Below are 17,899 nucleotides of genomic sequence, written 5' to 3'. Positions count from 1 at the left end.
CTGACTCTCTGTGATCATTAAAAATCCCAGGGCGTTTCTCGAAAAGAGTAGGGGTGTAATGATTTTCTATGAACTGGCTTCATCACTATGTTCTCCTCCCCACTGATAGCTGGTGTGTGGTGAGCATACTGATCCACTATGGCTGCTGTCGGATCATCCAGGTGGGGCTGCACATTGGTGGTGGTGGAGGGGAGTCCCCATTACCTGTAAATCACATTTGGTTGGGGTGTCCAGAAAAGCACTATATAAGTGTAAGACATTATTATTATTTTTAAGTTCAGAAAAAGGAATGGAGTCCTTTGCAAAATGTTTCTTTTCCTTCTGTGGTAGCCATTTTGGTGAGGTCATGAGAGGGTCAGATTGGATAGGCTGCTTGGACAGCCCTGTGCTGACTTCCTCCTCTTCAGCTGTGAACTCTGTCATGAGAACAGCTGCATTTCCACGACTTCAAGTCTGTAAAAAGTAGTCAAACTAAGGACACAGAATTATTTATTTTTCCACATTATAACTAATGACCTACAACAGTAAAACCTTCTGGTGACATCCTTAAGTATCAAAGTGATGGTGGAAACACAATTGAGCATGATAATGAGAACATTACCATGAAAGACATGATAAAACTTGACAGCTTGAGAAAAAAATGCAAAACATTCACACAGTTATTTGGTCGTTTTTTTATCCACTTAATAATCTCTCGTATGTATCTAACTTCTTTCTTGAAAAAAATCAAACAGCAACTCACAGCCTTAGATTCTGTTTGCTTAGATAAATATATGGATTAATTTTGATTTTTTTTTTAAATTGTCATTTTTAATGAATACTTTTCTGCATCCACATAGCTATTTCTACTTCATATGAAAATGTTTGTGTTTTACTTTGCTTATTTGAAACATGGCTTGAACTGTATCATGCAATTCTGAGTTTTCACAGAGGATCAGTTCCTTCTTCAGCTTCACAGCTTCCCTCGCCACTGTATCCTAGAGCTGACCTCCATGAAAGATATCACTCCTTCAGGTCACAGCTTTTAGTGGCTGTCTTGATGAGGTCCTTTCACAACATGGTGCAATCAGACTGTTCTGCTCTGGGTCATTGACCACTTCTGTCTGCTATTCCTATCCAGTCATTTAATTCTTTGTGTAAAATCTGTGTCCATTATCTTGGCATTGTTGAGTTCATCCAAGATGGGTGTTGTTCTCTGGCGAAAGTGTGTCTTGCCTCCACTCCTAATAGTGATTTTCCTGGACAGCATCTTAGTCTGTAGTACAGGATGAAAACCTCAGTTGTGCGGGTGGGCCTCTGGAGTGGAGTCAATATTCTATCTGGGATGCTCACCTATATTCTTCTGTTGGAGCTGTTCAGGGTACATCCTCCTGAGCAACAGTCTTGAGTTTGACCCAGGGTAAACTGGAAAGATTCTTTCTCTTAGCTGGCCTGTGAGCACTTGAAATCTGAGTAGTACTTTATGGTAAAAAACTTTCAGTCACATGCACTAAAATCTCTATAAACCATCTGGGATGCAAACTCAGCGGTAGGAATTCATAACACGTTTATATCTTGAAACAGACCTACAGTATTCTTCTTTACTGTTCCTTTACAGTTCCTTTTCTGTTTTGACTTTATCTGACATTTTCCTGTGGTGTGCAGATCCATTTTATGGGATTCATGATTTAATGAATAAGTATTCCTTGCTCAACCTAGGGAGAAAGACACTGATATGTAAAGAGGAAATGGAGCTCTTTACATCATTAAAAATACAGCACAGTTCCATTTAATTTTTTTAACCATGGAACTAATGGCATAAAGTTTCATTATGTTGCGCATAGCTCTAGGATGAGATGTGCAGTAACATTCAGAATTGCTATGAAATAGAGCCCTAATTCCAGCAATTGCAAGTCAAATCCTGAATTGTATTTCCTGGCCATGCTGTTGCAATACTAACTAATCATACAAAATCCTCCCTGGCATTCAGTGTTAAATGTCAGACAGGGGTATTTGAAAAAAGGAAAATTACCATTGAAGAAAAATCTCTGTTTCCATTAGCATTGATCCTATTGAGAGAGGAAGGTTTCATAGGGGCATTCACATTACTGGATGTGCATGAATTACATATGGAGTACAGTGGTCTTATTGCTGTAATAAGAGGTGCATTTCTCTAAGTGCCTGCTGTTTTCCAAGAAATCAATTTTTGTAATCAGGCTGTGCTCACACTCAAATTTTGGATCACAGAGTGAGGATTTGACATCAGCAGGTTGTACAGAGCCTTTATTTTTTTGCTTCCAAATATAAGTTAATTACCCTGTCTTGATTTTGCTTTCTTTCCTTTTCTTTTCAGCACTGGTTAGACGTCACCAAGCTGATTAAGAAGCAAGTAAAGAGTAAGTTGAATCACTGTTCTTTATGTTGAGTGCCGGATGATGTTTCCTTTTCAAGTATCCCTGAAATCTTATACATAACTTTATTGTCTTTTGCAGTAAGATCTGAAATTTACTTAAGATTTGTTTTGGGTTTTTTTTGTTAAACTTTGATTTTTCTGCTGTGTTGGGTCACGCCAGTGTTTTCCCACTATCTGTCCAGTGAACAACACCATGTTGACCTGGGTTTAGTCAGTACTGCTACAGGATCCCAGTATCATCTGTGTATAAATGTTTTTTTTCAGCAGCTGAATTCTGAAAATGTTGAGCACATGAAATACAAATGGAGATGTATGGAGATATAAGGGTGTATATCACTGAACCACTGAAAGCAAGGGAAATATAGGTCTTATTCCTTTTATAACATTGCTTGAGTAATCTGGAAGATCTATTTTCTCAAAGGTCAAAATAAAATTACAGCAAACGTTATTTTATCACATTAAGAATAATTCACACTGTATTGTATTGAGTGTTTTCGTGTGTAGGTTCTCTAAACTTGTTCATTACTGACAATTCAAATGTGGCCAGGTAAAAGACTGCCTTGAATGGCTGAATTTTGCATTCATGTCCAAAAGCTGTATTCCGTGCAAAAAAAAATGAAAAACAGTTTTCCATTAACCAGATCTCCTCAAGTTCCTCAAATTGAGAATGTGCTCTATTTTCTGCCACTCCTGAAAGGACAGAAAGTCAAAACATAGTTACAGTTGAATGGTTAACTGTTGTATATGGTGGTAAAAGCAGCAAAAATTGCAATAAAGTAAATGAATTAAATCTGAGAGATACAGTAAACCATGACACTATGTGAAATCAAAATTGTTAGTGTTAGTCCAGTGAGAATCCAGGGAAACCTGCATAGTGGATACAGTTATGTGGTATAAGGTGATCTTATATAATGATATTTAAACTTGCTGTCTCCATTTGGCATGTTTACAGTTTAGCACTTGTGAAGATGTTTAGGTAAGGGAATAACAAAATACAATTAGCACACCATTCTGAAAGCAGTAAAATGCAGGTAGTCGGCATTTTATATTCCTGAGCTGCACTCATTAAATGTTCACACTTCAAAACACAAACAATGGTATTTTCTCTTGAGAATTCTTGGTATAGCCTTGATCTTGGTTTCTGTTGTGTAATCCAGTTCCACAATACTGGGCTACTCCTGGTGCGTGTTGAGGAGGGTTCAGGTGCACTGTCTATGACTTCACTTTGGGAGAGTTGTATGAGACTTTTGTGTGCATTCTTTGAGTTGAACTGCTGGAATCATCTACATTCCAGACTTTGCTTCTCGTGTTGCAAAGATCAAAAAAATATTTGGTCCATTAATGCGTTGTGAAGGTTTGAAAGATTTTGACAATTTAAAGAGGGGCTTGTTGGGATAGGCTCTGGCTCTCCCATGACCCTGTATTGGATAAAGCGGTAAGAAAATGGATGGATGGAATTTTAAGAGGGACCATGACTGCATTAAAATAATTTCTTCTTTCCTTATGACCTTTTACGTCTGCTGTAGTGAAAACAGTTCTCTGTCACTGCAGCCTTACTGACCTTTCATGTCACCCCAGTGATGAAGGGCTGTTGTCTACGTTTGTCATATGACATTTTCTGAGATCTTTTCTGTTTGTTATTCACTGACCTATTCACCTTTATCCCAGATCACATTTAATAGAAAGGACATGTGTCTAACATACTCATTTTTATTTATTATTATTAGTATTGTTATTCTCTTTTTTTTGTGTGTTAGATGTTGTTTTTTTTACATATATTTTTCTATTACCTGTTTCTGTACCCCTACTTTTCGATCGTCCTCTGTCTGTCCTGCATTTTTGCTGTGTTGGGTTACAGACCCTGAGTCACCTCTGGTTTAAGTGGATTGTTATCAAGAGGAGCCGAGAGCATAACAGAGGGCAGATCTTAGGGTATTCTTCCTGTAGCAGCCTTTGTCTAGTCTGTGTACTTTTGTCTGTTTGTTAACACAGCTGGGTTTGTTTAACACAGTTAAATGTAAAAACCTAGATTCCCTGGAAAAATATAGTTGGATTTATTTTTCCATTTGCCAGTGTTGCCTTTGTCATTGTAAACAAATCTGTTGCATTAAGTACACTTCAGTAAATGGACACTGGTCTTGCACTTTTTGTTTCATGATTATTTTTGGTGACTTCTTTAACTGCCCATGGATTTACTGATGTGATGGATAGAATTTAAAGAGGGACCATGACTGCATGAAATCGTGTTTCTTTCTTCCTATTGTATGAATTTCTGACTTCTGCAGTAGTTAGTCACTATTCCCATGAACCCCCTGGATACTGGAGTATATTGATGATAGAGGTAATGTGGGAGCAGAACTGAGGTTGACTGACTCAGTATGATATTAGGGGATGAAATTATAGACTCATATTTTTTAGTTTAACATTTAAGAAGATATTAATAGTTCAATATTAAAGTTGTGTATGGCATTTAAAAAAAATTCAAGTGGACACAACACTAATTTTAAGAATATATCAAGGGGACTGTGACTAGAGACTATGTTAAATGAAATAAAAAAAACGATTAACTAATATATATTAATATATAATATTAATATTAATGTTAATATTAGCATTTAGAGTGAGTGTGACTTGTACAGATCACCAATTGTCAGTGGTGTCTCTGTCATCAGGACTACTCTCAGCCAAAAGCCACACGGCTCTCTTCAGCAGCAGGGAATTCTGCTGCTCCCAAAGACCAGCCTCCTGCTGTAGGAGAATTTGGTGCTGTTGGGATTTTTAAGGGGTTATGTTGCTGTAACACATTTATCTCCCAATGCTAAGTTGAGCCAAGTTACATGAGAGATTTTACATAAGAGTCTCATAAGCCACAAGATTCTAGGCCAAAGAGACATTTTTGAAATGTAAAATGTAAATTTCTGCTTCTTATAAGGGTCCAGAATTAACAGTTAATCAGATTTCCCAAATTTTTTTTTCCTTTTACATTTACAGTTTAAAAGGTGACAGAATTCAGATGAGCTCAATTTATTTTATTTTTTTCTTTCAGTTGGTCCTCCATACACGTTGCACTTCAGGATAAAGTTCTACTCCTCAGAGCCCAACAACCTGCATGAGGAGTTCACAAGGTCAGCAGCAATGCCCAAGTTCTTAGATGAGTAGATGAGTGCTTCAGGTTTTCTAATGCATTTTGAATGCTGTTTAAAATACAACATATTTCTATTTTTTTTTCATTCAGTCTTGAATAACTAGCTGTTAATAAAAATGGTAAATTAACATCAAATGTAACCAAACAAGTTGGATTGGGATAACCCCAAGTTTGGTATTTGTCAAAAAGTATCCTGAAATCAGCAGTTTTGTTGACAACAAAAACATAATTAAAGGAGCATTTGACTGTTATGTTGTAAATACAGGCAAATTATCATTTCTGTATTAATTAATCTTCAAATGTTTTGAATTCTTCAACATAGAATGCCTTTTCATATTTTTGTTCACAACCTAGGGTCTAACTGCATTGTCTGACATTTTAGCAATGGTCATGTGTTGAAGAATGAGTATGCCACATTTCTTGAACTCACATCCTGTAACGCCTGTGTACAATCATTTACTTTTATTACAGGGTATACTGTTCTAATGGGCATTTTGCCTTTTAAACTAGCTCTTACATTTGACATTAAGTTAAAACAGGTGTACACAGGAGAAGCTGGTGGTATTTTAAGGTAGAGTAACTCACTTTATAAGCCTTTCACCTTATAGGGAATGGATTCAATTCTATCTCCATTTACAGCTATTTTGTTTAGGTGTTAGAAGAAACACTCTTCCAGGATGGGGTGGGAGATAAGAGTCGCACTGACAATTTTCTCTCCTGTAGGTTTGTGAATGGATTAATATGTATACCCATTCATTGCATACATCTCAATGTTTTTAGTCCCCTTGCCTACCAGCTTTGTGTCGTAAATGTCTCCCAAAAGCATTGATGGAAGGATTCTCTCATGTTTTTTTCACTGGGGGTGTCATTCTGGGAACAGAGCTTCCCACAGAGTCACATGGTTTACATACTGCAGTGAAGGCAAGAATATTAATGATACATTATTTAAAGAATTGCTGAAGGCTCAAAAGCCTTTCAATACGTTAGCTGATGAGAGTAAAACTCACCATTGATTGAATACAGATTGTATACCATAGAGGGGTCAAATCCAGCCAGGCGTTTTGGATGACCAGTTTATGGTTTATTCAAAGTCTGTAAATGGTCCCCAGATCTCAGACTGAAATCCACAAATGTGTAAGATTTTCTCTCACCTGTTGCACTGGGGGACTTTTTGCTGTGTGATGTTACAAAAAACGGACAATAAATTTAGCCCTGGTTAGTTGCTGGCAGTAATGCTGTCAAATCCTTCAATAAAAGCAATATGACACAGGTTTCTGACGCACATTTTGGCCGGAGGGTGAAAGGGTTTTTTTTCATGTGAATGCCGATGCATACAGTGACATGGTCATTGAGCTGATAATACCTCAGGTTCTGTTGACTTTAGGTACAATGTGTGTGTTTGTGGCTAATACTTAAATAAGCTTGACGTGATTTCAGTTTGACTTTATAGAAAGTCTTTCAGTACTAAATGGAATGAGAAATTGAATGCAAAGCTGCAGGCAAACAATATAGTACATAGCAGCTTTAGTAAAGTAAATATGCAATAAGGATATCATCTGTTTAAAACTGCTGCACTGATACTCTAATTGCTGGTACTGTCATTATAAGATTGGTGGCTTATGTAGGAGGTGCACCTCCCTTGTTAAATCAGTGCTGTTGTCTTTTTAATTTTTCCGCCTTATCAGGTGCTCTTATCCGCACTGTTTAATGGCCTGTGATATTGCTTTTCAGGTACCTCTTTGTACTGCAACTCAGACAAGACATTCTTTCTGGCAGGTAAGTATTTTACATGAACTGCTGCACAAAAGTAAAAAGGGAAACTAAAAAGAGAAAGGATTGTGGCAGTTTTGCAGAGACTCCATTCCTGAGCAAGAAATTGTGTGTGTGCTCGTTTGATTTTCAACAAGACAAGACAAGTTCCATTTAAGAAACCTTTCCTTCTACAACTACTGTATGTCTCGTTATGTGTCGTTGTCACACATAACATCAGTGAATGAATAATTAAGAAATTGATTATTCCCTGCTATAACCTGCCAAGATCATTCACTATGTTACAAAAGTAGACTACAGTGTGCTCAAAAATTATCGGTCACTAATTTACCAATTTGTGGCAACGACTCTAGAACAGCGGTAGTTACAAGCTCGCTTAGTAGCGGAAAAGCTGTATGAATAATTTTAATATGGGGTCAGATCAATGCATAGTACAAACATAGCTCTTGTTAGGGTTACTAGTAATTTATACCCAGTTGTGTGCTGCTACTTGGGGAATCCCAATCGCAGGTGGATAGTGACATGATCTGTGCTCGAACTTAAAGGACAAAGCTCTCCTCCAGGGGCCTCATCCAGTAGAGAAGTGTGGATGAGTGTCAGGAGGCCTGCTTGGCATTAAGGACCTGAACAGTTTAGTTCCTGACTAAACTTGTGAACTATTAGCTCCCTATACGCTTACATGGGAATTTCAGTTCCTAGGAGAAGGATTTGAACACTGGGTGACTGGGATTTTCCAACCCTTGTTAGATCTTGGAAATAAGTTTCATATCCTGCCTTAAATCTCACTTTTCTGCATTAGGGCATACATTATTGTATTCATACTGTATGTATGCAGGTCTGTTTCTGCTTTGTTTTATTGTTTAACGCCCAATGAGTCATGAAGGATGCTATATAACATTATCATTCAGGTGCTGTACTCTAATAAATCCTCATCTGAGTCATATAATTTGAAATACAGTATGTCTCCATTGCCATAATCAAATAATGTGGGCAAAGAAAATTTAAAAATCCCTCCAAAGGAATAAGTATTTGGCTCCATAAGTTCTACTTTATTAAATGAGTTATAGCCTCTAGTTTTCTTGTATTCCTGTTTAATATATTATGCATGTACTTAATGTCTGTTGCTCTTACTGGTTAGACTGCTATTTGGTATTCCAACTAATTATTGGAGGGAAAATTACTTCTGAGACCATGTCAAGGCCGAATAGCTTGTGATTTGTTTTCCTGTCATGGTTTCTTGCAGTAAGCTTTAGGAAATTTTATGTTCTATTGGCTGAAGTAATTAGCATGGAAAGGGATTTTAGCAGGAGCTTTTACAGAAAATGGCTTAACACAAATGCAGAACATTCGTTTAGAACCATGTAGACTGACAGTAATGTAAGAGTATGTACTAATCATGCCATTTTTCCTATGTTATGCTGGAGACAGGAATGTTTGCTCAGTCATTTTCACCTGTTACACGTGGAAAATAAAATGCCCACGTTAACAAAATTATTTTGTAATGGTGTTGAATAAGGATGGTTGAAATAAAAGGAAAAAACAAAGTTATTTTTTCTGACTCTACTGCCGGTTTTGCCCAGAATGTTTTCTGTGCTCATGATGTACCTTGAGGTAAAAACTATTATTTTTGATAAATCCAGATTAAGGTAAAGAAAACAAAATATTTTAAGGTTTAAGAATGGACTCCACAAGCACATTTTGAAGAACATTTAAGGTGTGTCAGATATAAATAACCCAGACATTTTAATTTCATCACTTTTTCTTTCCATACGTTTAATAGATTAAAGTGTCCTTATGATGTTGCTGTAGAGCTGGCGGCCTTCTGTCTACAATGTAAGTTAATCTGCATTTCATGTAATCTTGTTGGAACTGGCTGTATGTTTTTGTACTATACTGTACCTGTGCTAGTTCTGTAGTATGTTGCTTTTTCAAAATGCTGTGAAGACCTACTGCACATGTGAAAAACTAAAATATTTAGATCAATAAAAAGTCGATGCTTATAAAATGCCCGATTGCTTGAATGCTGCTGGTAAATATCAGAATATACCTCAGGATTCTGTGGAATGATAATGGGAAATGTGTACACCATGTGTCGAAAGCAGTATAGCATTTGTTTTCCTGTGCCATGAGCTGGTGGGCCTGACTAAAATAATCAATTAAATGTGATGGAAGTTTTGTGTACATGCTTGTGTCTTTGCAATTTAAGACATTCTTGGTAGTATTTGTGTCATCCTATTCTAACATTTTTAAAATCTGAACTCTGAACAATCTGATAACCTTCCCAAAGCACTGTTGAACACAAAGTTTTTTTTAGTTCAGTGTTCTTTATTTTCTGTCAGCGTTTCTCATAACTCTTTGAACCTTTCATTTCTAATTGAATCAACTTTAGTTGATCTGTAATAGAAGGGTGCTGAAGGCAGATGGCTGATCTCTGATGTCATTGACTAATTGCAACCACTCCTCTTCCAGCAGAGAGTTCAATCTGAGTGACTCCTGCCTGGTTTTGCTGGGCACCAGCTCAGGAAGTGTTGCCATGGTGAATGTTCTAAGTAATGTTTTTTTTTTCTTTGAGTGCCTGGGTGGCAGTTTGGCACTTTGGTCCCCTGCCAGACTGGCACCTCTTCTCAGATGGGTTTCAGTCCAGTGATTTCATGACAGGGGTCTCCCGAAATACACGTTTTTTTGCCTCAGGGAATTCCTTTCTGGACTGTGTTTTTGTATTTTTTTTTCTCCTTTTAGAAACACTTAAACCCCCAAAAACTTTTCTCCCTCTCCCTTATTCCTTGACTTTGTAATACCAGTTGCTAATGAAGACTGAAGATGTAAGGCTGTCTACAGAACTGAAGATCTAATGTGGAAGATCAATGGAGATTGTGTTCAGACATCCATGTCAGCTGGTTTTATTTTAATTGAATCTTATACTGGTTGTCTTAACAAATGTGAAACATTCGTTTCTCCCTTTCTTTATTACTCCTATTTCTATATAAAATAGAAACTTGAATTTCTGAAAGTGAGCTGTGTAACTGTAATTTTCAGTACCTTTCTCTATTGAGACTGGTATAAACTTTAACACAGACCCAAATGAAGTGGTTGCACATGAGTAGTTATTTTTCAGTCTCTTTAAAGCCTTCATGTTTTTGAAACCATGTGTGTCAGCCTATAGACCAATGGATAGCAACCTGCTTTCACTGTTTTCATGTTTTTGTCTCTCTGCTCTAATCACACAAGCAGCTCCCTCCCAACAGTAATTATCTTTCCTCTGGATTTGACTAAGAAGGATATTATAGATACCTCAGTTCTTTTCCTGCTTTATTGCCCTACCTTTCTGGAAAGACTGAATATTCAACTAGCCAAACAGCTTGCTGTTTCCTGGCAAAGACATAATACATTAACCAATGATAGATGTGTTTATCACTGTGATTATATATTTTCATTTCTTCTTTGTTTCAATGTAGAGACCATTCAGAGAGGTCATGTCTTAATGCTTAATATGTTCTTTATAATCTCCCATATGTCTGCTCCAACACTGTGTCTGTTTCTATGAGGCTGGCACGTTCTGTTAAAGTAAAGACAACCATTGTCAGCATTGATGATTATGACCTTGTGATTAACATTACAGCAAGACTCTCTCGCTGACATTTCTTCTTCAATTCCAAGTGTTAATCTTAACGATTCTTAAAAAAATATTTTTCCCATACAGCCCAGAAGCACTGAAAAAGGAATGCCAGAAATTATTCAGCTATTAAATAATACAATGCAGAATAAAATTATCCAACAATATTGGAATGCTAACATAAACATTGGGCTCAGGCACAAACATACAAGGACAAAGTGGTTAGACACAGATCTTTTTCCTCAGAAAACACTTTCTTTCCCCAGATAGAAAGCAGATCCTGAAACATTCTTGATACATTTTCTTCTTTCAACTGTTGTGAAGCTGTGATAATGTCATTTCTTGTGTGGTTCTGAATAGGGATCAAAAGGAATGAAGAATGAAATGACAGGACATCAATTGTCTCCCTCTCTGTCTCTCTCCCTTGTTGCTTCTGTTCCCGCCAGCGGAGCTAGGTGATTGTGACCCCTCAGAGCACTCCCCTGAGCTGGTGTCAGAGTTCAGGTTCACACCCAAACAGACCGAGGCAATGGAGGTGGACATCTTCCAGAAGTGGGCAGAGTGCAGGTACAGTGTGGACTATTCCCTGGTCTACTACAGCTGCATGTGCTATAAAGGAGTTTTCAACTCTTGTATCATCTGGCTAAATCTGTGACTACTTCTTTCCTTTTCTCTTCATTTTACTGCATTTGCTGTAATGGTGCAGTTCCAGGAAGACTACAAAAAAAAGAGGTCCCATGAATTACAATGTATTATAATACGATAATACTTTGATGTCGCAGACATTTGTTTTGCATCCAGGCAGATGTTTTACACATGCAGGGACTTACAAAAAAAAGTTACAAACAGTACATGCAGTTGTTAGTCCTTTGGAATCATCTGTCTTCTAGCATTAATTCTTCCAAAATCATGATCTGATCTTCATCTAAATCATAATAATAGATAAACACAATGTGATTAAACAAATAACACACATACAATTGACATTTTTCTTGTCTTTATTGAACACAATTCCTCACTTTGTTATGTTTGCATCAAGGGATTCTAAAACATCTATTTGTAGGCACAAGTAGGTATTCTTCATGTAGTATCGGTAATATTGACCTGAACATTAGGAATGCAGTCACATTAGCAGTCACATCTATTAGGAACCTACTTTGTCATATTAAACTATTTATTTAGTCTTGTTTTTTTAATAAGCTCTTTGTGTATTATTTTTTTCTAATTCTCCTCCCAAATTGATTAATTTCAAACTGTGCTTTGCAGTGAAATAGTAAATTCATCCCAAAAGTTACTTGGTGTGGATTTCTTTAAGGAGTTTTAATGATCCAGAACTGTCAGCAGAACCAAGAGGTCTAGACTGCACACTCCATTCCCAGAATCCTCTTGATTATTTAGTCCAGATCATGATCAAAGATCTTTGACTGCTTTGTACATTGACAGTATGTAGCTTTACTTCTTGAAAACTTCAATTTCTTTTGTGCTGAGAGAAGTGGTGTGGTTCTGTATTTTCTGAATCATTACGCCTCCCACCTTAGACTCACTCGTGCAAACACATCTAACACTAACAGAAGCAAATTTTTGCTGTTGACCCCTCTGACACACTACATAAAGTTACTGAAGGCTGCTGACTGCAAACTGACATCTGCCATATTCGGTCTCTGCCTTGGTCTTTTTGTATGTGTATTTATGGCTATGAGTGCACTTTTAGTTCTTCTGCCAGAATGTAGGCAGTGTTGTACAGTATTTATTAGCACCTAGAAGTGTAGCTGGAAATGCTAGCTTCCCACAAGAATAGTGTTGGGTTTTCATCAGCCGAGGGTAGAAAGACAGATCTCATTGAGAATGATAGGCGACAGATTGAAATAAAATTTAATATTTTCCACCACACAAGGTCACGAGGAACACGGTCAGTAGGGAAACAAATAAGGGCTCTCAGTCTGTCACTTCTTGCTGGTCACTGCTTTTTTAGCAAAAGGAATGATATTGATAAGCTCCAAGGCAGATCTCAGGAGCATCAGATGTTTTTCTGCACTAACAGTGTGGTACAGTTCCATTTAGGGGTGTGGAGTTCTAGCGCAGTTTGCTGAAATAAGCTGTCATTTGCTTTATTCAATTAAGTATACAGTATTATCTTAAAGATATTCATGAAAGCACTGAATATGAATAACACTGTAGGTGCATGTTAATTGGTACAATGCTGCAATGAGTCTTAAAAGAAAAAAAAACTTTCAACCAACAACTTTCTTTTTCTAGGCAGCTTTTGAAAGATACAGTTCTGCACATGTACTGTAAGTAGAGCTCAGAGGATACTGGTAGGAGGGAGAGGTCTGGGAGATTATCAGAAGCATGAGCTGCAGAGTCAAAGCTTGGCGAGAATTGCCAGTTTCATGAAACCCAGACATTTCTCCAAGCTGAAAGAGTTTTCTTGATCCCGGCATCTCAGTGAATCAGAATCTGTTTATTTTTTAATATGATGATGTATCATTAATCATCTTTTTTAGGGTGTAGCTGACACTTTAAATTTCTGAATGAGGCTAGTTTTCATGCATGGGCACTGTTAGTTTACTTTATTCCATATATGATATCTCCCAAACAGTTGTGAATATTAATTCTTTAGTATTGCTTTAATTATACACTGAAACATTACCCTACACTGCTTTTCATGCGTAAACACTGTGGCCTCTGGCACTCATCATGTTTATCTTAGGAGATCTAAGATATTTTTCCCAGTGAGAGAGAGGAATACATAGAAAATAAGATACTGTATACATCGTCATATCAAGGGGAGTGAACACTCTCTCCTGAATCTTTTTTTATTAAATGTCTTTTGGAAATAAAAAATGGTTACCGTTTTTTTTAAAAAAACACTGTTGACATTGATAAAAGCAAGGTGAAATAAACAATGTAACAATTTCTTAAATATGCATGGTAGATAAAGCCCTGAATTAACTTCTTCAAAAACAGGTACTGTACATTAGGGGATTCTTTTAGTTGGTTAGTATGTTTAACAGCTGTTACCATTGTGCGTTACACTAATTAACAAAGGTTAGAAAGATGGTACTGTATAACATTCAGAAATACTTAATTTCTCCAGTATGTTGGCCATATTTTCATACAATGCCTCATGAAAAATCAGTACCATGTATCATTAATGCATTGATTCATACAACGGATTGTCATACTGTGACACATGTAGTGTGGTACTGTTTTTATAACAAAGTTTAAAAGACCCCTCCGGACACACATCTCATTTCACTCACTCAGATTATCTCTAAGGATTATCCCAGGATAAGCCCAGATGGATGGTTGGTGCAATCAAAGGGGATTCCCTTGTACTGTAATAAATTCCACTAGTGGTTCCTTGCGATATATAAGTGTGTGTAAGTGTGTGTCTGATCAAGCAGGCCAGCCTCAGACACAAAAATGAGCACGATAGATCTTCTACAGGTCAAACCCACCTTGTCAGATCAAAAGGAAAATATAAAGCAGACTAGGCACCAGAGACGTTTTTAAATTTAATATTATTTGTATTGTATTATAATTAAGATGATAAAAAGTGTATTGCACTGAAAATATGAATTTGTGGTATGCAGAATATCCATATTTGACAGACATTTCACTGAATTGAATTTTATCCAAATACTTATGTATTTGATGTCCCAACAATTGTTCACCCATGTATTTGAACTAAGGAGACCTTTTTTTCATTAAACAGGGCCTTTAAGTATTGTATTTAGTGCAGGACATGACTTAAACCTACCTATAATCTGCACTTTGTGTGGAAACATACTGCTGTGTTGAACTTAATGTGTGACAGTGCTGGGCCACAATACTCATCATATTATGCCTTTTGCCATTTTAAGTCTAAAATACAATAATAAACATATAACAGGCAATTAGGATTAGGATACGTCAGGATCAGAAACCAGAAAGTCGCTACATATAGCAAAACAACTTATCTACTTATGTACTGTAGGGTAATATATAAGAATAATGTAAACAGGTAAAGTTTGGGACCATTAGAGTGTAAACTTTACTCTTTTGACTTGTATCTGTTACACTTGTAGCTACCAATAAATTGAGGGTTCCATTATAAGCACAAGTTATGTTACTAAATAATGTCATTTATAGTGAAATGACTTAAAAAGGAGAGTTAATATCCTTAAGGAATAATGTAATTAGATTTAGATACTTATCAACTTACAGTTCAGGCAGGGTATATATATGTAATGTACCTATTACCGATGAAAATGAATAATTATAAATTGCATCACCAGCACCTTTCAAATTGTGGTCTCATCGAAACCAAGTCATTCACTTCTTCAGGGCAGATTTTTTTCTACGCACTTTTCATGCATTTAAAGTTAGCATTCAAACCTTAATTCACTGGTTGTATCAGTGACGTAGTTTGTGTTGGCAAGACTTCAACTTTAATGCTGGGGTATACCAATTCATAATCTAAGTCAAATGTAACAGCATTGCTTACCAGAAGAACAATTTTTAAGGTATGATTTTGCTCTTCACAATATTTTTTCTTTTCCGGAACAAAGCAATCCATAAGCCACTTACTGTACATTGCTATCTTGTAGTGCCTTGAAAAATGATGTAAGTGTGGAAAATGTTTACTTTTAGTTAATCATTTCATTAACAACACAAGTGCGAAACGATGTACGGTATAGGATGAAACTTTTCACAGTGATCGCCTGTGTCATCTTTTTTCAGTTGTATATTTGTGTGTTTTATATATATATACACTACATACAGTATATATTGTACATATAGATATATTTCCAAGTTTCAACTGACTAAAAACTAAGAGGGTGATATCATGTTTTGTACTGACTGAACTGAATTTAGCAGTCTGTGCCTGTAACGTGTACTCCAGTCCTCTGTAACTTGCACTGGCCCCAAGTTAACTTTAGAATAGACTTGAAGGTATTTCTGCATGTGTGAGGCACTGAATGGATAGACTTCAGATTATCCAGATTACGGTCTTAAAGTCCTGTCTTTTTTTGCTTAGCCATGCATAATGGATCATTTATTCTTGCTCTTGATTTGCTGTACTTTCTTCTTTCGCTTTGTTTTTGGTTCTGTTGTTTATTGAATTGTGACTGGGTGCTATGGGATTCTTCAACAGTGTTCATAGAACTTTGTGTTTTCATTTGAAACCTACCTCAAGCTCCCTGCAATATTGTGGCTGAATTTGTCAAGTCTGGAGTACAGCAACAGGTTTTGGCAAAGTATGTCCCCAGCTTTCACAGGCCTGTGAACAGACATTCCTGAGGAAATTTCCCCTCTTTTGTGATTGTCATTGTTTTCATTTACAGAGGGAAGAGTCCAGCTCAAGCAGAACTGTCTTTTCTTAATAAATGTAAATGGTTGGAAATGTATGGAGTAGATATGCACTTTGTAAAGGTATGTATGATAAAATAATTTTCCCCTTTTCAATTAGAGCATGTTCATGCAGTCTGCTTCCCATGAATGTAATGTAGAATCTGGTGTGAACTTTTAGTTTTAGTACTATTTAAAAGTCAATTGTTTGTTTAGTGGACAGTGATTTTTTAAAGAGAATTCGCAGTTAGAACATTTAACCAATTTAGGATAGCGGGAAAGAAAAAAAACATCAGAATTGGCCCGCTATGGTTTCATACACCAAAGGACTCTAGTTGTTATTCTTAGTTTGTTTTGTTGTGCATTTGCTGGAACTGTCCTGATCCCAGCTCGGACATGACATGTAATGGAGATCCTCAGTGAAATTGATTTTTTTCCGGACAAATTGCTTAAATAAACCGAATAGTAAGGCTGTATAATTCACGTCTCCCTGTAAATTTGGATCATTGGATGGTGCGCATACAGTAAGTCAGATCTTTTAAAGCTCTGATCTTACTGTATTTACACTAACAACAAAAAACGTTCCGCATATCTTTCAGGTTGGTGAACTATGAGGAATTTTTCCTTTTGCTTCCCTCTGAATTGTTTTTTGACACCTGCAAAATCCTCATACTAACCAGACACCACAAATATGATAACAGATAGATGCTTTGCAGTTCATGATTCTGATCATACTGCTGTTTTATTGTTTGCAGTGTCAAAATTCATAACTTCAATAAACTGGTTTGCTCATTCATTCCTGTTGGTCATGTATTTGTGATTCTGTGACCTTTTATTCAGTATGAATTGCTTGATTGTTTCATCTTTAAACACAAATTGTTTTGACACTTGAACAACGATATGATTGTGTTACATATACACAGATCAACACAAGGTGGCATCTTCCTTTGAAATGTTGTCATTCACAAATATGTTAACTTCAATAAATATTATTCAGCTGTTTTTTATCAGTCACTTTTGTTTTTGAAGTTTGATACTGGCTAACAAATGGCTAGGTGAAATAACTGAGGTAAGATAGAGAACACACTTTTTGAATCCTCATACAGTGCACTTAAAATATGTAAGGTTGAACATTGGTAGGAGGTACATTACAATCTTGATTCTTTTTTCCTGTTTGGTAAATTTACAGGGGTTGCTGTGTCTGTGTTGTAAGAGCTGCATCACCTCTAGCATAATTAGCTTCATCATATCTATTCAGACTTTTCTAGACTGAGTACCATTCAGAGCTGGAGTATTTATTTTTTCTGAATTGTTAACATATGAGCTTTGGCTGGTGATGAGCAGATGTCTGCTCTGTGGATCTTAAAGCACAACTTTAATTAGCTTATTCGTTCAAACCAGCGATCTGAATTAAAAAATTGAATTAACTTACAGTGCAGCTCTGCTAAATTAGATATGTCAAGGTTTTTTTTTAAAATATCAACTCTGACAGGCCAGAGAAAAGTGGAGTGGACTGGTGAATGGTTTTGAAAATGTCTCCTTCGATCAGTGTTTTGTATTGTCTTTTTTCATCAAATTACAAGTGAAGTCAGGGTATGGTGTTGATGTTTTCTCTTCATATTGCCATGGTGATAACAGCATGTCC

At 36.5% G+C, this 17,899-nt stretch overlaps 1 protein-coding gene across 4 annotated transcripts in view; it reads left to right on the top strand.

Annotated features, from left to right (window-relative positions):
• epb41l4b (erythrocyte membrane protein band 4.1 like 4B) overlaps nucleotides 1-17,899 on the top strand; it is a 161,738-nt gene that overhangs the window by 60,397 nt on the left and 83,442 nt on the right. For all 4 annotated transcript variants that reach the window (XM_088601442.1, XM_088601441.1, XM_088601443.1 and 1 more), the window contains 6 exons: nucleotides 2,333-2,375; nucleotides 5,439-5,517; nucleotides 7,269-7,313; nucleotides 9,088-9,140; nucleotides 11,367-11,487; nucleotides 16,251-16,338. In XM_088601442.1, the coding sequence (XP_088457568.1) occupies nucleotides 2,333-2,375; nucleotides 5,439-5,517; nucleotides 7,269-7,313; nucleotides 9,088-9,140; nucleotides 11,367-11,487; nucleotides 16,251-16,338 (429 nt within the window). The remainder of the gene's footprint in view (nucleotides 1-2,332; nucleotides 2,376-5,438; nucleotides 5,518-7,268; nucleotides 7,314-9,087; nucleotides 9,141-11,366; nucleotides 11,488-16,250; nucleotides 16,339-17,899) is intronic.

The sequence above is a fragment of the Lepisosteus platostomus genome, chromosome 12 (genome assembly GCF_059453375.1).
Source record: "Lepisosteus platostomus isolate fLepPlt1 chromosome 12, fLepPlt1.hap1, whole genome shotgun sequence".
Classification (NCBI taxonomy): Eukaryota; Metazoa; Chordata; class Actinopteri; order Semionotiformes; family Lepisosteidae; genus Lepisosteus; species Lepisosteus platostomus.
This window is presented reverse-complemented; position numbering and strand designations above follow the sequence as displayed.